Source organism: Triplophysa rosa, linkage group LG5 (assembly GCF_024868665.1).
Source record: "Triplophysa rosa linkage group LG5, Trosa_1v2, whole genome shotgun sequence".
Lineage (NCBI taxonomy): Eukaryota > Metazoa > Chordata > Actinopteri > Cypriniformes > Nemacheilidae > Triplophysa > Triplophysa rosa.
The window spans coordinates 13,535,769-13,562,162 of NC_079894.1; the positions used below are offsets into that span (position 1 = coordinate 13,535,769).

Here is a 26,394-nt window from a genome sequence, read left to right on the forward strand (position 1 = left end):
GAAACACAAAAGACCTGTCAGTTCTTATCTGTGCAAACCTATCTCCGCCCCTAACAAACATGACATCCCCTCCCCCAAACACACACGCACACACAACTTTAAAATCAAACAATGTGTCTTATACTGTGAGAACACAAGCAAGAACACACACACATGTAAAACATACGGAAATGTTCATGAACAGAAACAAACACTATTCTTTTTGTTTTATTATCAACACTCAGCCTGAACGTCTTCACACATTACACCTTATTTGAATGGGATGGGTGCCAACCTATGACAAACTTTATCATATGCTTTGTAGAACACATTTGAAGTATACATGACATGACAGCAGATGTATGGGACAAAAAGAGGTATATCCAAAAGGTTATATTTATTGTAAATCAATCATTCACACTGTAAACATGCAGAATATATTAGAAAAATTATAATTTAACACATTCTAAAAGGTAAAATTAATAGTAACAACAAAATACACCAATACAAAAGCTACATGACAAAGATATTTCAAATACTTGTGCAAGGCGTGATCATTCTCCTGAACAAGTTCAAACAGCTCTAGCTAAAAAAAAAACGTATTCACAATTGAATGGGGTTAAGACTTCAAAAACCCACTAGACATTCACGTCAAAATGAATCAGCACCTTGAAATTCTATGTAGTGATTCAGTGATGAGACAAAGCTCCCTGATCGGTAAGGAGGTGTAGCTTCATTCATTACGTTCCTGCAGACAAGATAAAAGATTATGTAGATTTCGGTTTTTTTTGTTTGAAGAACATGAGTGACATTTGGCAGTGCAAAATTAGAATTTTAAAGTTTTACTCAATTAATATTGCATATAGGAATTTATAGTCTGTTTAATATTTGACCTGTGTTTCTCTCGCCTTTATCTTAAATGTGTGCTTTTCACTGTGCATGCGTGCGTGTGTGTGTGTGCGTGCATTTGTGTGTGTGTCTGTGTGTTAGTACGTGTGTATATTGTGTGCGTGCAGTGTTTTGTATGTGGGTGTGTCTGTCTCCTGTGTTTTCACCTTTTTTGTTTTTACTTATAAACTTTTTTATGTTTCGCTTATAGTCAATATGTTTCATGTACAGCTGCTTTGTAACAATGAAAATTGTAAAAAGCACTATATAAATAAAGTTGACTTGACCTGACTTGACAAAACATGCACATTTTGGTCACTATGGTGAGGTTGCTAAAGTGTTGTTCTTGGTAAAGCAAAACTGTAATTTTACACCGCACAATATAGTTTAATACTTGGGTTAGGAGAATATTACAACTACAAGTATTTGTAGTAATAAGATAAAGACAACAGGCAAAAGACACATACAGAAAATCCTCTTTATTGTAGAAATTCGAGAAAAAAGAAGAAAAGTAAAACTTACCTGATTTGTGTGTGCTGGAGTCACAGAGTGACTGCTGCTCTTGAAGGGCCAACGTCTGGTTAACAAACCTCAGCATACCTGAGAGACTCTCCAGGTCAGTTTCCTCTTGTTCCTCGGTTTCCTCTCGGTCCAGCATGTATGTGAGCGGATTAAAGGACATGTCTGTAGCGGAGGTGGTCTCGTGCGTGCTCAGACCCTGCCAGGCCTGGTCTGGGGAGGGGGGTGGCAGTAGTGCGGCCTGCACATCGGCTTTCAAACTTTCTGAAAGCTCCAGAGAGGTGTCTGAGAAGGCCTTGTGCAAGAAGGAGAGGCTTGAATGTGCAGAAGAGGTTTTTTTGGAGGGGGACAAGGAGCTTTGAAGAATGAAGTCTTTGAGAGGAGGAGAAAGAGGGGGAGGAGTGCTGGGTTTGTGACGAAGTGTGATGTTGTGTAGTTCCGTGGCCCTTTCGAGGCTGGAGAGCCTGGCCTGAAGACGAGTGAGCTCAGACTCCTACAGAAAAAACAATGGGGTTGAAGATATTTGGAAGAATCAGTTGTTGGCCACCATTGACTACCACAGTAGGAAAAATTGCTTTATAAATTTCTTTGTTCTGCTGAACACAAAATGAGATATTTTGAAGAATGCAAGCTGTTCTGGGGCAATTTTTTATACTACCATTGTCATGTTTCCTTCGTTGGTATTCAATGGTGACCAAGAAATTTTTGGTTACAAGCATTCTTCCAAATATCTTTCTCTGTGTTCATCAGAATAAACAATTTTATACAGATTTGGAACTTGAGGGTGAGTAAATGATGACAGAATTTTTTTTCCCGGTGAACTGTTCCTTTAAACACCCTTTTTTTTCATTCCTTGTGGTTGGTATTGGCTTACACCATACACTAAATCTGGTACCTTGATAAGCAGTGTCTCATTAGCACTCTGTAAGAGCTGTTCTTTGCTGTGAAGCTCTGCATGTAGGTGAGCAGAGGTAGCTCTGGCTTCTTCCAGCTGATCTCGGGCCTGCTGCAGCCGCTGCATCAACTGCTCCTGAGAGTTACGCAGGCTGTTGGAGATCTGATCCGAGACCTTCAGCAACTGCCCACGCGTCTGCTGTAGCGCTGAAAGCTACGAGAGGGTCAGACATTGAGTTTCTGTGGTCGGAATCAGGAGTTTGTCCTATGGGAGTAAAAGTGAAGTTGCTGTTTTAGCAGAAGTGTACCTCTTTGTGGTGTTCTTCTCTCTGTTGCTCAAGTTCCTGCTGCAGGGCAGTGACGACGGCCTGGAGTCTGACCTCAGTCTGTGTAAAACTCCTCTCCATCTCAGCCATCTCCTCTCGCAAGTGCTGAACTTCACTCTCCTACGAAAACACAGCGACCAAGTGAAAGTCAATAAGGAAATGATAGAACAATAAAACTGTGTCAGGTTGATATTTAAAAGGACAGTTCACTCAAAAATGGATGAAAAAAATTTACTCGGCCTCATGTCATTTCAAACCTGTATGACATTCTTCTGCAGAACACAAAATAAATTTTGAAGAACGTTGGTGACCAAACAACACTGGCCCCCATTGACTTCCATATTATGGAAGTCAATGTCTTCTTTTGGGTTCCACAAAAGATTTTGAAACGACATGAGGGTGAATAAATGATGACAGAACTTTATTTTAGGGCGAACTAACCCTTTAAGCAATAAGGTGTAAAGTGCATTCCATGTACTGTATGTGTTCTCTGTTTGTGACAAGACCAAGAGATTAAAAATAGGTGGATCCAAAATACCAAACGATTCAGTTACTTGCATTCAGCAACCATAAATGATTGAGGAACTTGAAACAAAAGAGATTCAACTGCATGAGACTAGTTGATCAAGACAAGTTTGAATGGGTGTGTCTTAGGTTTTTTTGGTAAATTGAAAAATGTTAAAAGAGAACTCTCTTTACAGATCTGGTAGGATTAAAACAATGCTGATGTGTCTTCAAGCCACAACATCAAATAAACAGGCCCATGGGTGTGATTGTTTTGATGTGCTACACCACCATACACACTTGCATAAGGTGTAAAGTCAAGAATATATAAGCTACAGTTTTAAATTGCAGATGCATCTCTCACCTTCTGACGTGCTTGTTGGGTGACATCATTTAGCTGTGTGTTGAGAGCATCACAGCGTGTGTGTGAATCTTGAAGGTCATGCACAGTCTTCTGGAGCTGCTCTCGATACACACGTAACTGCTGCCCGTGCTCTAAAGCACCCTGACACACATAACAACATTTATATCAACTACATATGAAGACTTGGGTTTAATTCTCTCCTTGACCTTTTGAGCAATGCTGTATTCATTTGTTGATACAAAATTGATGTTTGATGTCGCAATTAACAGTAAACCCTATATGCATTGGATTGCTTTGAGACACCATATTATCTTTCAACTGACAAACAGACTTCAAAATGATGGCAACAGTAACAAAAGAAGAGGAAATAACAACCACTCTCATATCTATGTAAAATTCAGGGTTGCACAATATACTGTGTTCGACCTCTGAATAGACCACGTCAGAAGATGTAAACAACGCTAATCTAATGCTGGGCCAGATGAACTTCCCGTTTCAATTTTTAATACTCCACAAACATTTGAACAGAATACTGAAAGAACATTTATAACCGAATCAAATGGTCCAATGTGTGGAGGATCTATTGACAGAAATGCAATATAATATACTGTACATAACTATGTCTTCAGAGGTGTATAAAGACATTACATAATGAAGCGTTGTGTTTTTATTACCTTAGAATGCGCCATTTCTATCTACAGTCCCCAGTCGCCGTGTTGTTTCTACAGTAGCCCTAAACGGACAAACTGCTCTACAGAGTGTTTCGTAAATATGTTATCTCTTTTGACAAAGAAGCAAAAACGTGATGACATCTTAGTCCTGTGTCAGCCACCGTAGTGCTTTGAACGGGAGGGGTGGAGTGAGCCGTTGGTTGCAATTCATAACCGCACCGTTAGATGTCGCTAAATTTCATACACTGGACCTTTAAAAGAAATGAAACCGGAGGTGCTTCTGGACCAGTGTTAACATCTTGCAAAGTGGTCTATAAATCAAATGATAAAGAGCTTCATGTTTATTTTTTAGTGTTCACATCTTTCAAAGAACTACTATTAGTGGCTCAGCTGGACCGCACTTTATACAGATTATCAGAGGGTCACGGGTTCAAATCTTTAGAAAACTTCATAGTGTGCTACTAAAGTTTAGCTGGTCCTAGTATTTGAAAACGCGGAAAGACAAATTTGTATTCTTTTTAGTAATTTAATACTACCATTATTTATAATATTTTAATAATTTACACATTAAAGTATCGAGATGAAATTTCTTTTCATTTTTAAGTAGCACATGACTCATGTAAAATTCATCTCCCCTCCCTGTAGTTTCAGTTATGAGTCATACCTTCTCCAGCTCCTCCTTAACCTGCAGCTGTGATTTCAGCATCTCCAGTCTTTCCGTCAGAAACTGTACCTGCATACAACACAATAATACCTCATCAGTGTATGTCTCCATAAACAAGAATGTCCATCTGTAGCAGTTATACTGAACAACTCACTTTTTGGTCTCTATCTCTTATCTCTTTCTGGCTTTTCTCCAGACTGTCCTGTAGGTACTCAACTTTCCTCTCCATCTCCAGCTTGTGATCCTTGATGACCACATCCAGCTGCCCCAGCTGAAGACAGAAGACAATGTGTTAAAAGACTGTAGACTAGAGGTATTGCTATGAAGACAGAAAACGTAGAAAGTCTGTGTGGTACCAGCTGTGCTCTCTGCTGGAGCTCCCCCTGTCTCTCTTTCAAAGCAGAATCCAGATCCAACACCTCATGGTTCCTCTCCTCCAGCTCTCTCTGACTCTCTCTATAAACACAAACAATGATAAAAATTAATTTACTTTGTTTAATGAACGTGCACAGAATACAGTTAATAGTGAAGCATTGCATGTTTTTCAATAAAGGGGTTGGGTAGACGACAGGGCCCTGTGTCACAAAAATGTGCTTTCTTATAGCCAACTCGTAGGGTCCAGAGGAGAGAAAGCCAACACAAATTTTAGTTTAAGTTTTGTTCTGCTTTAAACACATTGGTATGTTTGTTAAGACACCACAATATTAGCTCAACCGGTAGTTTTACTAAGTTGGGACAGAACTAACTGTTAGCTTGGCCAATATCAGACAGAGTTTGAGAAACCTTTTTGAGAAACTACATCACTTGCTTAAAGCACAATTCATTGATCTACTGGGAAATTGTGTTTTTGCTGGACTCTGTGTGTTGAGAGGTACAGTAAGAAGAGGATAATGTATTGTGAAGGTACTTCATCACATTCATTATTTGCATTCATATTTTGGCATGCAAAAAAGACACTGAAACGTATTTTGCAACTGTATAAACAGTTACTAATGCCGTAAACCACTGCTAATGTCACAAGCTGCAATGTGACCGAGTGCACACTTTGTGTGAATGTTCTATTACAGATGTAACATGGGAAAATATAACACATGACTGCCCAAAAAACACATTACATGACAATCATGGATGGTGTGGGTAGAACATGAATATTCTTTTTATATGTATTAATAAAGAGGGGGATTAAATATTTATGTCACTGCTGAAGTCTGTTAATTGCACACCTAAGCTTATATTGTATTTCCAAAGCCATTTGATGGTTTTTAGTTAGTCAGTGTTTGAGTTTTAAAACAGATGAAGGTAACAGTGGCATCTGTGGCAACATTAATATTGATGTGATGACATTTTCTGTCATTACCTTTACTGGTTTTTATTTGAGTAAATATGTATGTTTCGGCTCAGCAAGTCTGAAATACCAGTTTGTAAGAGAACATGTTTGCGTTCACAGTTTAACCACAGTATAATTATTGACAATGTATTTGTGTATTATTACATATCCTCGACGACTCAAGATTTTATATATAATTGTTTATGTGTAAACAATAAAACACAATAAACAATCATTTATATTCAATCTTTTAGATCAGATGCTTCAAACCTTAAAAATACAATAAAAACAGTTTAAATTAAACAATAAATAACACTCATCACATTATGGCACATAAATAATACAGAAAAACCAGCCAGTAAAGCAGAATTTAACAAAAACAATCAACCTTTAGTGCATCCCATTGATAATGTACATTGCTGTGGCCATACAGCTGGTTTAACTGCTGATGTCAACCTGGTAGGCTAGGCCATCTTAAAAGACCTTGCCTCCTCATTTATTTTAATAACATTTTTAATTATTTTAAATCTGTCTAAACACTCTTCCCCCCAAAAAATTGACAGAAGGCTCAGACGTGCTCTGTATATAGTGACTGACAGACTGCATTCATTCCAGCAGTCGAGGTGAAGAATGGCTCACCTGAGCTCTGCGGCCAGCTTATCGATGGTTGCTTGCCGCTGGTCTGAGGTCAGTTGTGAGCGCTGTAGCACGTCTCTTAGCTCCTGCAGGTGGTCCAGCGTGTCTGCCAATTCACCGCGCACCTCCTGCAACTGTCCCTCCAGCAGCTGCCCCTGCTGCAGTGAGTTTCGCCTGTCCATCTCACTGCGATGGAGCTTCTCTTCAAGGTCTATGACTGGGAACAAAATGAAACTGTCATAGTACAAGACTCTTGTTTAAGGGCACATTGGTGGGTGTTTATGGATGCTAGATCAGTATTTGTCAGATCAAAATGATTTGAAATGTGAAAAATCATTATTTAAGCTAATGGAAAAGTTTTATTTCCACTCCAACACAGGTTGTGGTACACATGCATACCCATCTCACTCTTCTTATCCAGCATGCCTTTGGTCTCCCTGAGTGTCTCCTCCATCTGACCGAGCTGAGAGGCTTTAGCACTACTGTCTCTCCTTAGGCGCAACAGCTCCAGCTCCATGTCTGACAGCTCCACTCGACACTTATTCATCTCTGAGCTCAGCTGCCTGAAAAACACACGGTAATATCAATTCAAAAATGTTGCCTCAAAATAATAACCCGAGAAAGAAGATTGGCATTAAATTCAGTGTTAAAACCTTGCCTTGGCTTGGCCTTTTGGTGAACAGCTAATAACGGAAGTTCTTTCTCCCCCTCTCTAAATACAAGCATGAATGAAGGTACGCTTTTAGCGGTATATATAGAGAACGAGAGCGGCAGGAGTGGCTATGAAAACAAATAAGATCACTGAAGCTATAAAACAGTCATAAGACCTTCTTAAGGGACGCCCTTAGGACAAGGCACATGTCCAACATCTTTTGCCACCGTGCGGTGCCCAGAGAACATAGTTTTGAGTCCTAAATCTTTCTGGTTGGATTTTTAAAGAGGCCTGCAGATCTGAATTTTGCCACTAATTGCTTTGGTCTCAGACGTCATGTGATCATTATTCTCCTGATCTCTAAAATAACAAGCTCAAATGTTGTCTTCTGGTCACAGAAACATTGTTTGTATGAATCGGCAATTTGATGCAGTAATGTGGCATCACTTCTATCAGATCTTCCTGCCCCTACACATTATGTAAAAAGCAAACTTCTTGACAGCTTCTTCCTGACTAACTCTGTGATTCTTAGCTAGAATAAGCTATAAACTAGCCCAGATTTTATGCTAAATGTTGAACTTGTTTTTTTTCAGTTTGTGAAATGATCTGATCTCAACCCCAAAACCACAATGCAGTAGTTGAACTGTAATGCTTATTGTGTGTGGTGAAATGTTCATCAAATCCATTTTAGGAAGCAGGTAAATGATGGACCAAATAAAATGTTAGACGTTCTCACGTTATCGAGCCGGAGAGCTCTGCGGCCTGTCTTTGCTTCTTCTGCACCTCTTGGGTGGCTTCCTCCACCTCCCTCTCCCTCCTCCTCAGGGCCTGAGACAATGCGGAACGCTCCTTTTCCAGTTCTTTTTCCAACTGGGACACCTGTGATGATCAGTAGATGCTAATCTTGTCACCATCAACCATATTTCTGAAGCAATTTCACAACCACCATGTGGACCGATGCGCTTTATAGTTTAAGATGCAAGAAACATATCAATAAAAACAGTACAGTATTGTAAAATATATTGTACAACCGGTTTTTGTTTTTTCTAACCTAACCTGAAAACTAGTTTAGTGAGCCATGCCCTATATCTTACAGCTAGATAAGGTGGTGGCCTGAATTTGCACAAACAGAACTGTGTTTGCAGTGGGGAAGTGCCTACAACCTATCATGAGACTTAGAATGATGTATGACTCTATACCAAAATTCCTTGTGATCTACACACAAAATATTTGCCAGATACCCACTGACATTCCACAGCTACACTGCAAATATGAGTTTTTAGTTGACTCAAATAGAAGCTTGTTTTGAGTCGGAGCAGAACAACCCTCAGGCACGGCTATAAATATCTTCACACACGTGAATGACTCTATTATTCATTGATCAGCTGTTGTTGTTGGGTAATGATCTGGTTAATAGCTAGGAAACATGCAAAGATGATCAGACCCAAAAGTACATTACGCTTGATGTGGTTTTTCATATCAGAAGTGATGTGCATGTCATGTTGAAGGTATACTTATAGCTTCATGTCAGTTTGCCGTTTACAATTTATCAAAGTTTTTCTGAATTATGTTGCCAGAAGTCTGCTAAACCTTCTGGTGACATCATCAAAAAGAAAAGTGGTTCATAGATAAACTCATATTTTTTCATTCTAAATATTTATTGCAGGTAAAACATCAAACAAGACACCTAATATAAAGTGGGACTGAAATTTCATATGTAATAAGACCTCTGGTAAAGGTTCGTGCTTGTGTACCTGGCTCTGCAGTTGACTCTGACTCTCCTCCAGCTGTGCGATACGTGATGTACTTTCCTGCAGCATGGTGTGCTGGTTCTGGATGGAGTTCTGCAGCTCCAGGTTCTCCTCACTGGAGCGCTGATATGCCAAACATTTCCTCCTCAGCTCTTCCTGCAGCTCAGAGAGCTAAGAAACATCATCACTTAAGAGATATATTAACAAATAGGACTTGCTTATCACCATTTAAAAAACGCAGGGGAACAGGAAAAGGAAGTGTCATTCAGACCATGATATTGACTGACCTCAACGTTTTTCCGCTCCAGCTCTCTCTCATGATGTTTCTTCACCTCCTCCATCTGCTGGAGGCAACAACTCAGCTCCTCTTTACAACAGGATAGTTCTGTCTGCAGGCTCCTCACCTGGAAGAGAGTCAATAAGCAGGACACGTACCTGTAACTCCGCTGTTAGGGCACAGTGCTCATATTGGGTTTGAATGCCAAAGAATGCACAGGCTGTTAAAATGTTTTTCCTAAACGCAATGCACTACTTTAGATAAGTGTCTGACAACTTCTTAATGACCTCAGAGGAGTTCCTTACGGTGCAAAAAAGGTTTATTGGTCTCACCTTTGAAGCAGAGTCAGCAGCCTGCTCTTCGATGCCCCTAAGTTTCTCTTCACTACATTTAGATCTGGCTTGGAAATCCTGTTCAAGAAACAGAACTATATTTAATTAGCGATTTAACAATTCGCTATGATCTCACATATTGATGCTTAAGGGAATGAATGGCTTGAATGATGTCAGATTTCTATGTGAATAAATGAGATCTGACCTCAGTGAGCTGTTCTATAGAGGCCTGCAGAAGAGTGGCTCTCTGCTGTGATACCTGCTTCTCACGTAGAAGCTCAGACATATTTTCCTCTAGTTCTTCAATTTCGGTTTCTTTTTGAGCCAAAGACAACCTGAGCTGGAAACGGTTATTAGACTTAGGATTTTATTTGAACAAATGTAATATTATTTATAAGATATCTGCATACTTACCACCTCTATTTTGTCCTCCAGCTCCTTGCATTTGTGTGATTGTGAAACCTTGGATTTCTCCATTGACTGCTTATGTTCCTTCTGCTTTTTGCTCAAGACTAACTGATAGTGTTGAATACTGCTGGCTTTTTCCTTATTTACCATTTGAAAAGACAACATTAATAGGTCTGCTAATTACATCTTTGTTTTTTTATTTGATATTGTATATGTACATTGTATATGTTGTATGTGTTACCAGTAGCTCTTGTTCAAGCTGGCTGGTCTTTATTGCAGCCTGGGAATAAGCCGAACTCTTCTCCTGCAGTTGTTTCTCCAGCACAGCCACACGCAAGATTTTCTTTTTTAGCTAATAAACACAATTTTGAGATAGACACAAAAGGCTCAAAATGAAGAAATTTAATGTTTATTGCACAGTTATGCAAAGCAAGATTTTGGATGCAAGACTTCAAGGGCAGGGCTACCCTGCGAGGTTCCAGATTTGATGGCACTCTCACCTCTTTCTCGAAGGAGGTGGCTTGAGTAGCTTTTTCCAGAAGCTGGTTATGAAGCTGCTGGTAGTGAGAGGATCTCTCTGTGATGGAGGCCTGCAGGGAGGAAATCTCCTCCTGAGCTCGGGTCAGTCTTTCCTGAAGGCTCTGAGCAGCGCTGGCCTGCCGGGTCTTCTCCCGCTCAGCCATCTGCAACACTGCTAACAGCTTCTGATAGCGCTCACCTAAATGAACATGAGATTGAGTAAAGGCTTGTAAAATACATTAAAACACGATTGGGGGAATGAATAGATGAAACTTGGCAGTCTCAGTAATGGTTTGTAATGTCTGGCTGGAGGATATAATGAGACAAAATGAGAGTTAGACACTCACCAGACTTTTGTTTTAAAGATTCAGTGGTGTTGGTGTAGGAGAACGATGGCAGCGAACAAGGGTTCACACACAGCGCACCATCTCGGTTCTGAAACATAAGCCATTCCATTAAGGTGCCTTCCAGCAAAATTTTAAAGAGTAACTATTACAATGTCCTTAAAATTACATTTCATGCAGTGTGTAATGTTGCTGTGTGTGAATGTAAGCGGTCTACCAAGTTGAAAGGCCGAAATTGAACGAATAACAAAGTTATTGGCTTGGGAAAAAAGGAGTCGACTCTGAATCACGCGAACGAGTCGTCTATCGTTCTAATTTCAGATCCGGGTCAGATCTGCATCACTTCGCACAATGCCCGCCTACGTTCCATTTGCGACACTGCACGCGGTAGACCAATCACAGCAGACTAGACCATCTGACCAATCAGATCAGAGTAGGCTGACAGAAAGGAGGGGATTAGACGGATGAATCGCCGAACGAATCATTTGAGAGTCAGTCAAGAAGTGAGGTAATAATAACTGCCTATTGTTAGAAAATTAAAGTGTGTTTACACCGTGTATGTACGTAAACTTCTTGTTGGACACTCCATAAACCATAGTAGGACCTTAAAAGTCACAAAATATTTACTCTTTGAGATTTTCTACTATGAATTTATAAAAAGCAAAGCAGAAATCAACAAGCAGATGTTTAATGTTTGTGTCTGTATCCAGCACCTCTCTGAGATGTAATAAGTCCAGTATGCCCTCCAGGCTGGTCAGCTCAGTTCTGTCCAGCTCTTTCTCTCTGAGGGCCTGAGCCACCCTCTGCTCCTGACAGGCCGTGAGGAGACGCAGGTCCTCGTTCTCTCTTCTCACGCTCGCCGTTGCCTGCAGCTGAGTCTCCTTCTCATCCAGCTCCTTCTGCAGTTTTTTCAGCTGATCTGAGAGCTGCTGCACATGAGACTGCAGCTGCACACGCTCAGTGGAGACAGACTCTAATCGACCATGAACCTCCTTCAGCTCACTAATCAGATCAGAACAAAATTGCCAGTTACAATTAATCTCAGCCATTTGCGCTCTGCATACAGTCTGGAAGCTATTCAAATTCTGTAGTCACTTTGGATACCAATAATAAGAAAACAGTTTCATAAAAATCAGAGAACAGGGTTTGCAATTCAGTGCACTGTTGAAGAATGATATATATAACCCAAAATTAAACAAATCAACAAAGGATTTAGAATAGAATTTGGGATGCTCTTTTACCAGATGTTTTGACGTAGACCCTCCCTCTCTCTCTCCAGCTCTGCAAACTTCCTCTCCAGCTCCTCTCTCTCTCTGTCACACTGCATCAAACTGACCTTCAGCTGATTCTCACTCTCCTTCACCTTTTACAAACACATGACACACACAACAGAAAACGTTGTCATTGTCATTGTACAGGATTTAAGAGGTAAACTTGTTTTTACAAAAGCAAATTTACCTCCTTTAGCTTTTTCGAAATGTCTTCCTTGTAGTCCCTGAAGGTAACTGTAAGCTTCTCAGCGTTAAGAAGTGCTTGGTTTCTCTGCTGCTCCGCCCTTTCAAAGCGACAAAGATTTTATAAAAACCTAAGTTGTGAGGTTTCAAACTACAAATACAATTAGTCTGCTTATTGTTTTCACTAGCGTAACTCAGAGCGTACCGTTTCCCCAGATGTGTTCTTTCAGCTAGCTCGGCTTTAACTAATCTCAGCTCATCTCTGAGCTTCTCCACCAGTCTGTTACTCTCAATCACTATCTGTTCACTTGCTTCCAGCTTCTGCTCAGCAGCCCTAAAGAAGACAGAGCAGATCAGTCAATATTTCTGTCTGAAAGGCATGTGATTTCTTTCAGAAGGAATTAGGCGGTAAAGAGAGAAATACCTACTCCAAAGCTTTCGTCTGAGCGTCCAGTTCTGCCTCTAGATCGATAATCTGCTCATTCATGAGAGACACACTGGAGGTCCTGGCTCCCACGGTAGATCCCAAAACACGGATCTATAGAACAAATAGCTGAGGTAATTTTGCAAAAACAGTATGCAATATCTTCCCGATTAATTAAAGCGGAAATGACAACATTTTTTATTTACAATGTAAATTAGGGGTGGTTTGGCATTCATAGCAACATTTATTTTTCAGTATTTTACCAAAATAGGCAGCTATAACAGATCTCTCATCAATGAGCATTACCTTAGACCTTGAGCTGGCTAACTCAAGCTGAGCAGCCTCCAGATCACTGACGAGCTGCCTGTTCTCCATGACCAGAGACATGTTCTCCTGCCTGACGGAGTTGAGCTTCCTCCTAAGCACAGACGTCTCTGTCTCCATGTCTTTCTTTGCCTGTGGGCAGACACAAAACCAGTTATCTTAAATAAAATATTAAACGGCTTTTGAAACACTTAGCAATACAATACTAGAAATGTAATTGTATCATTTTTCTATATCATAACTGCTAGAACTTATCAGTATGCGGTAATATCCGGTGTTGTGCTGTGTTTTAATGCATCCATAAATAAATAAATGATGATTTGTATTTAATTAAATTGTGATTCATAGACAGTTGAATATGCAAACTGGATTCTGTTGTCAATAGCAACACTGTTCCATACAAGTGCAACTGGCGCCATGTTGTGTTTCATTTATTGACTGCACTGAAAAAGACATAATCATGCTTATACACTTCCGATCAAAAGTTTAGGATCACTTTTTATTCATATTTTCCACAGTTTAGAATAATATTAAACCCATCAAAACCATGAAATAACACAAATGTAGCGGTGGGAATTATGTTGTGACTAAAAGCATCCAAAATAAATGAACTCTATGTTATAAAGTAGCATCTTTAAAGTAGCCACTCTTTATCTAGAATCGTACACTTCGCATTTTATCATCCAGCTTCTTGAGGCCTCAACCTGGGAAGCTTTTTCTTCAGTACTGAAGGAATTTCAATCTATGCTGGACTCTTAATGACTGCTTTTTATTTATTATTTGGTACAAATAATCCATTTAATATATAAAATTAGGTTTTCTGATAAAATAAATTAAAATGTTGGCACAATTATATTTTTGTCTACAAAGGTGATTTCAAACATTGAGACACACACCTTCAGATTAATAGATTTTTAAGATCATGAGAAAAAATTTTTTTCAAGTGATCCTAAACTTTTGACCGGTAGTGTACGTATGAACACCCTTCTCAAGTTAATTACCAGGATAAATCGTAATACACAGAAGAACACTTTAGTTATTCTCATACTGAATCCTAAAGTCAACTTGACAACATCTCAGCATGACTGATCTTCTCTTTACCACGCAGCATCTTTATTTACTTACTGTGCAGTCACAAGTGGATACACAAACACATTCCCTCTGCTCTGTTGTTCTGTCAGGGCGTGAATATCTTTCTGGCTTCTGAAGGTCCTCTAAAGTAATACGACCAGCGAAGTCGTGTGCTCCCCTCCTGTCATTATCCACACCAATGATGTAATTTCCTGATAGACTGAAGTAAGAGTCAACAAGAGCAATTTAAAGGGGTCATATGGTGCGAATACGTGTTTTTCTGTGTCTTTGGTGTGTTATAAGTTGCCCATGCATGTATTAGACACGTAAAATTGCAAATTAAAGTGTCGGAGCAAAAGATGCATTCTATCTAAAAGCGAATGCTCACCCAGACCTGCCTGAAATGCCTCGTGTAACCACACCCCCACAAATCTACGTCAGTTCGTGGTATGATTTGACTAAGACCGCCCAAATGTATACGCAAGTAAGGTGGGGCGTACCTGTCAGTACAATTCCTTTATAACCTGATGTTCCAAATATGGTAAGAGGCGTTACATTTCTGTCACACGCTTGCAGTATTCGACCAATCACTACGCACTGGTTAACTGGCCAATCATAGCACACCTCGCTTTTCAGAGCGATGAGCTTTGTTAAAAATCTGCGCGTTTCAGAGAGGCGGGGCAAAGAGGAGATACAAACATGCACGGTATGTGGAAAATACATCTTCTTGAACCTTAAATCGTGTATACACATAGCAATACATCTAAAACAAATGATAATATCCATTTAGCCGTGTCATATGACCCCTTTAATGAACATAAAGCATAGATTTGGACTCTACCAATGTGAAATAGTTCATGCAATCTTGAATCCGAAAGGCATATCAAATGGTTTCTGTTAGATCAAATAAAAAACACAGTCCATTGAGACGGAATGCATTACCTTAATTGTTCTCCCAGTGATTGTAAGTTTTGTTCTGTTAACAGCAGCTGATTTCTCAAGGAGACCACATCCTCTACCAGACCCCTGTTGTCTTTGAACATTGGTGAGCATTAAAACAAACCCTTTAAATTAAGGTGAAGACGACCCTTAATTTTGACATATGTATTTATTGTATTCCTGTATTATATATTCAATTCAACATTATTTACATAGGTCCTTTCACTATGTGCATAGTTACAGAAAACATTTTAACACTAAAACGTGCTATAAACATTGAAAGAAACTATTATAAAGAAACAGGAAAATGACACCACAGACAGGTAAAAGACACGTGAAAAATGTGCATAGTTTAGCAAAAAGTACAACGTAGCAAAAAGTGGGAAAACTCCGTAAAGAATTATGGATCAATTATGATATACTAATAAAGTTACGCTTACATATAATTTACTTGCCTTACACTGAATGATTTGGAGACATGTGTGGTATCAACAGGTTGTCAAGGAGCCGCCGCCTGCTGTCTACTACATTTATCAGCTTTCCATGCTTTCACGCTTGCTTTTTAACACGATATTTATATGGTACTGAATAACTGCATACGACGTAGTTTTATGCAACGATCAATAGTATTTATTTGCTTCCAGTAGGATTAGCTTAGCATACACACTCCTTCGAGATCTAAACAAAACGCGCTGCCATCTTTGCCTCATCTGATTGGCTGAGAGGAAAAATAACAGTGGCCGTTACGTCACCCTGACGTCAGAGGGCCGCGAAAGAAAGCGCGAAGGATCAATATAGTATTTCCATTTCGATTAAAACCTTACATTTTGGCTTATATTATACGCAAACAATCTTTTCTCTGTTATATATTGCAAATTGTAACATGTTGATTGACAGCAGGTGTTTAATTTGAAGTAATACAGTTTAAATTCGGGCTTACAGCATCTCATGACCTTTATTCCATAAAAAATAAATTAAAAGGGCTGCAGTCAAGCATTATAGTACCGACTTTGTAAACAAACATTTTTCCTGCAGAAAGGTTTGGGTAGTTGCATAAAAAGACAGTTACACCAATAAGAGTTGAGATCTTTATTCTTTGGCTAAAGGAGCCTGCTCAAAGCCAGTAAAATACAAAGCAAGCTTTACTAACACTTGAACACCAAATGAAAAAAATGTTTCATATACATAACATACAATTAATTGTATCAAAATGAGGAGGTAACAATGTTGAAGTCCAAAACTTTCCCTTAACCAAAGCTACTTCAACCTTTGCAAATAGTTAGTTATTAAGTACAGGGAATTCTCAGGTCAAAATACAAACATAAATAGCTTGTCACCTCGATTGAACTTGAGAGTTTTAAGTATAATTAAAATAAAGAATTTTATAAATGTATGAAAATACACAGCTGAGAATTGAAAACCTCATGTAATTTCTTTCACGGCCCATTTTGTATCAATGTTGTATTGAACAATTTTATCAAATTTTACATTGAAGTTGTAAAAGTATCCTGAGTGCTCTTGTGAATGGACAGTTTGATAGTGTACACTGTTCTTTGAAAGCAATAAATAGCACCACATTTAAAAAAGCCTGAGTCAATTGTAACAAAAATATTGCTGCCGTTTTCTTATTAAGATTAAACTAAATATGCAGTCTTGTTGAATTACTTGCATAGTATAACAAAAAATACATATCAGCTTTAAAATTCTGTTTAACTGCAGAACTAAAACTGTCTCTGAACAAAAGTCTTTAAGCAGATATTAACAGCTGAAACTTTTTTTTGGGGGGGGGTGTAGGAAGGTATGGAGAAAATAATGCTGCTGCACTTCGTTATAACATATCCACAAAACATTTACCTTCAGGAAAAGAAATCAAAAATGGCAAACAAAATAAACCTGTTTACATTATCCAACTTTAAATTTACGCATGTCTAATACCTAATGAGGATATTAATGCTGTATTTATACTTTTACACATTGTAGCAGGAGAACAGTTAACCATTTTTCATGTCAGTCTTTTTTCATAAACAAATTTTATACACTAGGTAATTTAAACTGAGATGAGACAATACTGGATGTATAGCGTGAGAGCGTATGTGCAATGAATTGAAATGTAAATAAAAGTGCCTTACTGACACTAGCTCTCTCTGTCCTAGGCAATTTGAAGAAATGAGAAAACAGTTGACTAAATAAGGAAAAATAAATCCTTAAGTCTCCAGCAGCATATATAGTATCTGTTTCACAACCCTTTAAGGCACTTGCACATCAGAGGCAAAAAGCAAGGACTCAGGTTATGTTCACATAGCAGTGATTATGTCTTGAACCTGAAACTTTTCAATGTGTCCATCAAATCCATTTGAACAATACAAAGTCGACTATCTTGTCTCCATCTCTGCAGCAGTCTTGAGGCAACCAAGTATTCTGTAACAGAATCACTGCTCTTTCCTCCATCTGACTTGCATGTCAAAAGTGAAAGTACATTACTGAAGCCCAGCCTTCACCAAAGGTACACAGTAGGAGTGTAACGGTTCTCGGTAAATAATTGAACCGCACGGTTCTCGACCAACGGTTCGGCACACGGTCCAAGCTCATCTTAAATCTGACGACGCATTTATAATATGGTTCGTTAAAAATGATAATGCATAAAACAGACTGACAAAGTTCAGCTAATGTATGTTTGTCGATAGATACAAATTTAATACCTACAACAAATCAAATAACGTAGACAAATTTCAATAGGATTGACGTATGCTGTAATATGATCAGTCATTTATGCTTTCATCACGCGGGTGTTGTGAGCGCGCGAGTGCAGCTGAGACCTGAACAGCACATTTTTCTATTTAAACTAAACTCATTTAAGCCTTGTCAATTTAAACATTTAAGTGCAAGATGATGCACAAGAAAACTCGCTTGCGCGCTGTGAGAAGATCCGAAGCGCAAATAAGGAAAGTCTCAGACATGGCGCAAATATTGAGTTGTCTTTGAAGCGCTTAAACGGACAAATTCACACACGAAGTAGGTCAACATGCCCCTCTTGTCGAGTATCTTAACAAACATAGTAGGTTATGTCTTAAGTGAACGGACGAAAAACAACGCATGTGTACAGTATCAGTGTACTGGATGCGTTTCATTCCTCTTAAAGCGACAGCAGCATATTCCTGCTGTCTGTTAAAAGTCAAGGAAATCACTCACTGCTTGTGACTCAATAGCTTCTGTGACTTCAATTATGATTCGTCTTTATTTAATTTGTACATATGCAATGTTATGTTTTATTTGATTACTTTAATCCATTTCTACCTTAAAAGGTATATACAGTATCTTATTTAATTTTCTGCTTTGCTCTGTTGTTTTACTGGTGCTGTTACTTGTAGCTTGATTATTTGTTCTTATTTTTATTTGTCAGTAGGCCCTTTTCCCTGAACATAGCACAAATCGAACCGAACCGAAACCATGACCCTAAAACCGTGACACAGACCGAACCGTGAGTAATTTGAACCATTGCACCCCTAGTACTAGACATATGCCCGGTTAACCAAAAATATATATCACGTGATTTATGCACAATTTGTGAGTGAAGTACGGTAAAATGCTGCTGCATCCGAAAGCCAGAGGGCGCTCTCGTGCAGAAACTCCAAATACGCACTGCAGAAGACCATTACACAAGTAGTTCTATTTTCATGATAATAAAGTATATTTATAATGATCATGTTTGACAGGTGTTGCTTTTTCAAATGCATGTTATAAGCGACTTAAACTCGCACTGCTTTTAGATCGAGCAGCATTTCCTACTGATCCCAAGAGCCGTGCTTCACAGACAAGCGACGCATCAATAAAATAATCGATATTTTGCATTATCGCAGCCAACTCGGTTTCAGCAGGATTTAGTGGTAACCGCGGTTAACCGGGCACATGTCTACCTAGTACACAGTATGTAACCACACCTGTAATAAGCTCACGAGGCAGTGACCCCCTCCCATTCCACTAAGTACTGTACTTTGCCATCATTAGTGACACGGCGGGCCAGTACACGGTACTTCTCTCCACAGGCCAGACGACCGGCGGCTCCAAAGTAAGTGGTGATGGAGCTCTTGAGGTGGCTGAGTTGAGTATTGGGGTCCAGGTCCTGCATTATGTCCATGCCGCCATAAAAGCACGAGGGGACTGGGCTGGTTTCAGGGACATCGTTGCTGGGTTGTGGCTCGGGTCGGTTACATGGTGGGGGGATCTCAGGATTGGTGGGCTGCAGTGCCCGTCTTGGCCGTCCCCTGCGTCTCTTAATCGGAGGCTGCGTTACAGTAGGCCAGAGGCAACCAGTGTGTGGTCCGCTCGGACTGCCCAAGCTGAGGGGTGAATGGGGTAAGACACTGTATTTATTTGAATCCAGATAAAGCACAAACATGAAATTTAACCATTTGATGATGGAACAATACCTGGATTGCCTTGGGATGGTGGCTGAGGTAGTTTCACTGGTGCTGGTTGCACCAATGGATTCAACATCTGAGGTACTTGATGAAGGCAAAGATTTTTCACTTTTGGCACTGGAGAAAACAAATCTGAACTTAAAATGTAGCTTTATTTCAAACACCACAAAAATGAATTGTGTTGATCTCACTCTTACCTTTTTGAAGCCATCAGATCCAGCGAGTTGCTGTCTACAGTTGGAAGCTTCATATCATTCTTGATTTAATAAAAGTTTAAAAATTAATTATAAATATCCACACCAACGAAAGTATTTATAAACGTTTTTGAAGAACATAACATCTCACTACTTTACCTGTGCCAAAATTTCACTTGATCTTCTCAATTTGGCCAGTGTCTCTAAGGAGTGTGTGCGATGTTTCCTCTTTCCTTTCCTTACCACTCCATTAGTGACAGTGCTAAAACAATTACGCAATTATAAACAAAGCCAAATAAAGACCTTTATTTGAACCACTGAAAACGCATTATCCTCTGCCCATTGTAGAACCATTGGAACATAATAAGTGATGACTAACCTGGATGAATGAGGGGGTTTAGTAGCCTTCCTGCCTTTGATCTTAATCTCATGAGAGGCTTTTTCCTGCTCTCGGTCTGATGGGAGCTCGGAGCTCTGGGGGGCCGGTGGGAAACGAATCCGTAATCCAAACAGGTGCTTCTTCTTCTTTATCTCCTTCCCTGACATGAACCTTGAAAACATTTCATTTTCTATATGTTAACCAAAGATGTTTACATCAACATCTCCCATAATGAATAAATATATATAAACCTACATGTTGAGGTTGCTGTTAAGTGCTTCCAGAATGCATTCATATCGCTCTGCTCTCAGGGTGTCTGCAAGCTGGCGGAACAAAAAACAAATGATCCAGAGTGACGTTAACATTAGTTGATCTATTAGAGCATTTAGAAAATCCACAGGAGAGACTCATACCTCGCCAAGCTGTAGCCTGTCCCAGTTATCATTGATGTAAGCCATCAGTTCGAGATCTGAGTCAAAATATTTCTTTTTATGAATTACACTTAGGTTATAGAGGCTCAGGTGTGCAACATCTACCCTGTAAAAAAGACACACAGAAACACCTCTTTTTAATTTACATCTTAAATATTTGACTTTAAAATATAATATTTTCGAATGCATACCAGAGTAGAAAACACTCACATTCTGCACATTTCTTGCAATGCATTTCCGAAAGTAAAAATGCTTTGACAACACAGTGAAATTGATGCCCACACTTGCAGAGTAGTTACAATGGTAAACATATGCTCACACAATGATACTCACACTATTACATGTACAACTTAATATGAACTACAAAATAAGGAAAGAAGCCCAATGTTAAAAGAGAACTGGAGGAGAAACTTTGGATCAGACCAAACAATGGGTTCAGCTGTTAAAACAGCCTAAAACTCACCATCTCAGAGGCAGACGTTTGAGGTACTCTGGTCCACTATTACAAAATGAACAAATAAATAGATAGAACCTGAAAAGAATAATAGACAAAAATAGACTGCACTCACAAGGCACAACAACAATTTTGAATTTGGAGTAGGTGGTTTGATAGCAGTACTCCACCTGTCTCCATAGAGCATTGGCTTCTGAAAACACTGGATGCAGGCTTCATGGAACCACTGTTTACACTTATTACACTGCAGCATTTTCAGATACCAACTGAAGGAGAAAAGATAAGCATCAGACTTCTGCTGGCAATAGTCTGCAATTGATGGCGCTAGACTTAAATATTGTGTTTATCCAAAACCCAACTTATAAATCACCTTCAAAATGAAAATTCTGTCATTATTTACTCTTGTCATTTCAAATCTGTATGACTTCCTTTCTTCAAAAAGAACACAAAAGAAGACATTTTGACAAATGTTGGTCGCCATTGACTTGCATTGGTTTTGTGTCCATACAATAGAAGTCAATTGGGGACCAACCGTTTTTTCAAAATATCTTCTTTGTGTTTTGCAGCAGAAAATCACACAGGTTTAAAATGACAACAGGATGAGTAAATGATGACAGAATTTTCATTGTGAAGGTGAACTATTCCTTCAATAGGTCTAGACTAAATAAACACATTTTTTAAAGTTTGCATAACTGTTGTACTTCTCAAATTTTCACTCACTCTCCAGGTCCTCCACAGTAGCAGTAGCATTGCTGGACGTTGGTTTTGTGGCCCTGGTCCCACACTAAATCTACTAGGGCGTATGGCAGAGATTGCTTCATTTCCTGTAGGGCTTTTGCATTGGGGCCCTTTTTTAGTGCACCACCTCTCTATGATTTCAACAGAAAACAAACAATTTACAATAGATAACCATGGCTCTAGTCTGGACTCAAACAGAGTCACTTAATAACAAAAAACTCTGAGAAATTAACAGTCATAAACTTTTTTTAAACTCATTGCTGGTTTTCGAAGTACTGCAGTCCCAGCTGCTACTGGAATGAGCTTTTTAAAGACATGTAGCTTGGTGGCCTCCTACAGGTCATTTAATTTGTGAAAACAACACAGTTCTGTGGGAGTATCTAATGTCAAAACATTTTCAGCATTCTGTTTGCATATTGAAAGCACTGCAAAAGTGAAGTCACAGTAAACATAAGCCGGCTGCTGAATATCCCTAGCTAATATGCATTTAAATCTATACACATTATTGCGGGAGTGAATTTGGAACCAACAAACCTTTGCTGTTGTGGCAAACACGCACTGCCTGCAGAGCCATTTGTCATCAGATGCAATGACACTCGAGTCGATTATGGGAGCATGGCACATCTGATGGTATCCTGCAGAACAGCTATTGTCAGCAGTGGAATTTGCAACACAATCTCTGATATTATATCTCTAAATCCATTAACAAGCACATAAATGTTCTTTGTTTGATTTACAGGCTAAACAAATGGGGTACTGTTCATTCTACCTTGCCCACATTTGTCACAGATGACTATTTCATTGGGAGGCTCAGAGCTTTCATTCTGGCATATTGAGCACAGCATCTCCTCTCCACTGTCCCCTAAAATAGAGAGAGGGAACAAACAGATAAACAAATAAACAAGTGTAGTGTTTACAGAGGCTTTCAAGGGAAAATAAAATAGAATTTTGTATAAGTGGGGCAAAGCTCCAGACATTTTTTCAATATAATCCCTGATCAATGAAAACGGTGCAATTATGACCCGTGCATAGAAGTCCCTGAAGGTCAAAGGAGAAGATGTGCATTAGTGACAACCATCATGAATTTTTGTGTACATGTACACCTCAGTGAAATACAATATGATTGCAACTACCACTTGTCTTGAATTAAACTGTAGCTAAAACCAACCAATTTCATAATGTTATAAATATAGTATTGTACTATATTGTATATATTTTGGCTTATGTACAGATTCCCTTTGTTGAACTGTTACCAAGAAATACACAGACAGATTCCATAGGTACCTTCCCTATTCTCGTCTCCTGGCTCGATGTGGAACTTACAGTTTGTGTAAGCTTGGAGACTGTGTGGTCTGTCAACTGTCAGGGACAAATTAAGAGATAACTCAGGCTGAATAAAAGAGATAGGGAAGAGAAACCAAAAGGCGGCAAACAGCAAAACCACAACTCAGACATCATAGAAGAAATGGGCGAACCATAATAACAAAATTGACCCGTCCTCTTTCAAACTTTTCAGCAGAAAGAAAGGATTAAGAGAAACTAATATATAGCAAAGGAGAACCAGTGTTAGATTTAAAGTCAGCAGATATAAGAGTCCATAAACCAAACAACAAATTGTTCAAGAACTCCACTTTAAAGATGCCATGAAGGCTAGTAGAAAAATAGCAATGACAATCACATGAATGCAAAACTATTTGCATTTACCTGTCTGAATGTCCTTCCACAGAACCCAGGACTTAGACTGATCTTCAAAGATCACAAAGCACCGATGCTTTTGTTTATCTATCTGTGGAAAGCATAAATCAAATCAAAAGCAGTTCAGATTACTCGCGTTTAAAAACTTGCTTGCTTATAATTTTTTTTGCTTAGAATACTCTGAAACGCTGTATTCTAATTGGTTGTTGAAATATTTTTAACTATAATAAATCAACATTTTATGTTCCACTGGTCATTGTTATAATCAGGACCACCACCAGCTACATGCAGATTGTGCACAAAATGCAGGTAATTGTTAATGAGTTATTGATTGATGAATCTGGCACGTAAAATTGCATATTGATAAACACTAGGGTGCCTGCAGACCACCTGATGTATGCTGCAATCCCCCCCCTTGTCTTTTTTAACTAGTTGTATGAATAATTAATGACAAACCATGCTTGGATAGAGGCAACAGAGATCCGGTGCTGAGAAGCAAAAGAAAAATAATTCTCTGAAACGTAGACTGCAGTAACTTTACAGTTACCTCTGTTTTTATTAAGCCATTATAGTATACCAGTGCTTAACCATGGCAGATGAATGCTCAAATGTGTCATAGAATCAACACACAACAACTGGTACAGATATATACATATAAGCCTGGGGCAAAGTCATCTTAGGATGGCTTAGGATGTGTGTGTGTAAACACATTTGTAAAATTAAACACTTTTTTCTGTATGTTATTCATTGGGGCAATATGTTGTATTATTGAATACTGTGGTCACAGAATTTGGTGCTACAACAGGACATGTTACCTTTTCAATAGTCCCCAGGTAAAAGAGGCCATCCGACCATCGAGCTAGGACGTCCTGCCCTTCCTCAAACTTGCTGGCGAGCTTGGTCGTGTCGGTCAGCCCATCTTTCAGGGGAAATTGTGATGAGGGCACCGGTGACTTGGGTTGCCGATTTGGAGGTGTCTTTTGATGGGCACCCAGGTTCTCTGCACTTCCTGAGTCTCTGTCATATAAGCAAAAACAGCTCATGAGAAACTCAATCACCACTCATTCTTTTTTTCATCAAAAAGCAACTTTTGGTTACACTGATAACTGTCAGGAAATGTCCAAATACACAATACACGCTGAACGCTTATTAAAAGAGAGGTTTTGGGGGTATTTCTCATACACAATTCGAGTGTGTTCTTCTGGACAGATAACGTTAACGTTAGCACTCTGTACTGACCAGTCAGTGAAGCTCCCATTCAGAATGACAGGGAACGCAAAAATCCTCTTTGTTAGCAGCATAGCTGGACAGCGCTAACAGGTTTTCTCATTCAAAACAATGCGTCATCAATTTAAAGACGCAAGGTTAAAGAATGCGTTTTACCGGATTCGGAAGACGCATGATTAATATAATTTTGCATACCGGCAACTAATACAATGAACCCCCCCCATAAAGTTACACCCCCTTGTTACAGTGATATGTTGATTCCTGTCTGGATCTCTCTTACCTCATTCGGTCACTTTCCCGGGTTACAATGTCTCACAAACACGAAGAACTACGACATAAACGAGAAACGGGAGCTGCGTTCCCGATAAAGGCGGTGAACCGATGTGATGTTTCTATAACGGGATAATTCAAAAGCATGTAGTACTTTTACTTTGTGATAAACGGTTGATTTGACTCGCTTACTCTCGCCATTTTGGTTTCCCGCTGAGCGGCGAGTGCATTGTGGGAAGCGCTCGCGCTCCGCACGGACTCACTTTCCCTCACAAATTTGAAAAAGCGTTAGTGGGAGGATGTTTACCTCAACTCACACCGTCACTTTACACGTTTCTCCCGCCCATCACACATCCGCATCACCATAATGACATATTTTTTGATTTTACACTGTCAGAACGCGTTGTTTATGTAAAACAACTCTTTTTTTTATTGACTTCATATGACCTGGGATGTTAAATTATTCGTAGGCTACCCAAGGAAATCATATTTGTAGACGCTAACTGAAATTTGATATTTTATTTAGTTTATTCACCTTTGACATTATTGTCAGTAGCTGGCAGTGGAATTCAAGATCTTTATATTTTATGTACTTTTGTACAATTAAACACTATTTGTTTTTCCGCCTAAAAAACGTGGTTGAAGCAACAAACAATACAAAGACAATCAAATATATATAACACTATACAATAAAGGACGAAGAAAACAGTACTAAATATAAACAATTCACAATAGCAAAAGTTATTTATAGTACAAGAGAACATGTATGCAATAAAAACAATTAGCAATGAAATCTTTCACAGTGTGATGCGGTGCAGGTAACAATAAAGTAAAATGTCAAGTGGTAATAAAGACAGTTTACAGTGTCGAATCGATACTTTCTTAGTCCAATAGTATAAGGTGTGGGTATGATAGTCCATTTGGTAAACAGCAGAGTGCGTTTCAGCTGGTGTTTACATGCAAGCAAGACTAATGTACTGCTTTAGGCTTCCTAAAATACATCAATGAAGAGAAACAAGTTCAACAGCGTGCTAACATTTTGACAGCTCTTCCATAAACGTTGTGAAGGAAACATGTCTAGTAAAACCATTCTGTCTTACAGTCCCTGCATGTCAGTGTTTTATTTGCAGTGGAGCTGTGATATAACATGAATGTTTATAGGGTGTGTCCTATATGTGTATACATGTGTGACACACACACCCATATGATATGTCATATGATACTTTGTAGCATGTGTGGGAGGATATGATCAACAGCTTTTACATATTTTTGGTACTCAGATGAAAATGTATGCTTATTTGAGAAGCTTTTGCAAATATGT

At 39.1% G+C, this 26,394-nt stretch overlaps 2 protein-coding genes across 10 annotated transcripts; both read right to left on the minus strand.

The window, feature by feature from the left end:
* Nucleotides 1-42: 42 nt before the first annotated feature.
* ccdc18 (coiled-coil domain containing 18) lies at nucleotides 43-15,972 on the minus strand. Of its 3 annotated transcripts, none has more exons than XM_057333578.1 (28): nucleotides 15,728-15,972; nucleotides 15,271-15,354; nucleotides 14,383-14,548; nucleotides 13,240-13,389; nucleotides 12,938-13,047; nucleotides 12,715-12,843; nucleotides 12,514-12,610; nucleotides 12,297-12,418; nucleotides 11,769-12,057; nucleotides 11,059-11,146; nucleotides 10,693-10,910; nucleotides 10,434-10,544; nucleotides 10,199-10,330; nucleotides 9,990-10,124; nucleotides 9,785-9,862; nucleotides 9,463-9,579; nucleotides 9,179-9,346; nucleotides 8,161-8,303; nucleotides 7,172-7,335; nucleotides 6,776-6,989; nucleotides 5,166-5,265; nucleotides 4,964-5,080; nucleotides 4,810-4,878; nucleotides 3,475-3,615; nucleotides 2,589-2,726; nucleotides 2,282-2,494; nucleotides 1,390-1,879; nucleotides 43-727 (listed from the first exon to the last, which is right to left on the minus strand). In XM_057333578.1, the coding sequence occupies exons 1-28, from the start codon at nucleotides 15,745-15,747 to the stop codon at nucleotides 720-722; spliced, it is 4,011 nt and encodes a 1,336-aa protein (XP_057189561.1). In that variant the 5' UTR covers nucleotides 15,748-15,972; the 3' UTR covers nucleotides 43-719. The 3 variants fall into 3 exon arrangements, with proteins under 3 accessions (XP_057189561.1, XP_057189563.1, XP_057189562.1); XM_057333580.1 differs by having other exon boundaries at nucleotides 15,271-15,392; XM_057333579.1 differs by having other exon boundaries at nucleotides 15,271-15,392; nucleotides 15,723-15,972.
* A 369-nt stretch (nucleotides 15,973-16,341) lies between these two features.
* Nucleotides 16,342-25,336, minus strand: mtf2 (metal response element binding transcription factor 2). 7 transcript variants are annotated; one of them, XM_057334661.1, is made up of 17 exons: nucleotides 25,084-25,336; nucleotides 24,392-24,593; nucleotides 23,586-23,667; nucleotides 23,166-23,240; nucleotides 22,651-22,743; nucleotides 22,416-22,516; nucleotides 21,864-22,012; nucleotides 21,314-21,409; nucleotides 21,153-21,221; nucleotides 20,672-20,795; nucleotides 20,514-20,581; nucleotides 20,259-20,429; nucleotides 20,039-20,141; nucleotides 19,883-19,941; nucleotides 19,695-19,817; nucleotides 19,206-19,604; nucleotides 16,342-17,715 (listed from the first exon to the last, which is right to left on the minus strand). In XM_057334661.1, exons 1-16 carry the CDS (start codon nucleotides 25,086-25,088, stop codon nucleotides 19,217-19,219), a joined length of 1,908 nt encoding a protein of 635 aa, XP_057190644.1. In that variant the 5' UTR covers nucleotides 25,089-25,336; the 3' UTR covers nucleotides 16,342-17,715; nucleotides 19,206-19,216. The 7 variants fall into 7 exon arrangements, with proteins under 7 accessions (XP_057190644.1, XP_057190645.1, XP_057190646.1 ...); XM_057334662.1 differs by having other exon boundaries at nucleotides 16,342-17,719; XM_057334663.1 differs by having other exon boundaries at nucleotides 16,342-19,604; nucleotides 19,695-19,802.
* Between the last annotated feature and the right edge of the window lie 1,058 nt (nucleotides 25,337-26,394).

Bases quoted from the DNA above. Each gene is read 5' to 3' on its own strand.
- ccdc18 (XM_057333578.1), bottom strand. From the start codon at position 15,747: ATGTCTCCAAATCATTCAGT. The intron at 6,990-7,171 runs GTATGCATGTGT...TTTTGTTCCCAG, and splicing joins GGATAAGAAGAGTGAGATGG to TCATAGACCTTGAAGAGAAG. The intron at 4,879-4,963 runs GTGAGTTGTTCA...TGTTGTATGCAG, and splicing joins TAAGAGATAGAGACCAAAAA to GTACAGTTTCTGACGGAAAG.
- mtf2 (XM_057334661.1), bottom strand. The intron at 23,241-23,585 runs GTAAATGCAAAT...TGTCCCTGACAG, and splicing joins GTGGAAGGACATTCAGACAG to TTGACAGACCACACAGTCTC. The intron at 22,013-22,415 runs GTTTGTTGGTTC...TTGAAATCATAG, and splicing joins TGTTTGCCACAACAGCAAAG to AGAGGTGGTGCACTAAAAAA.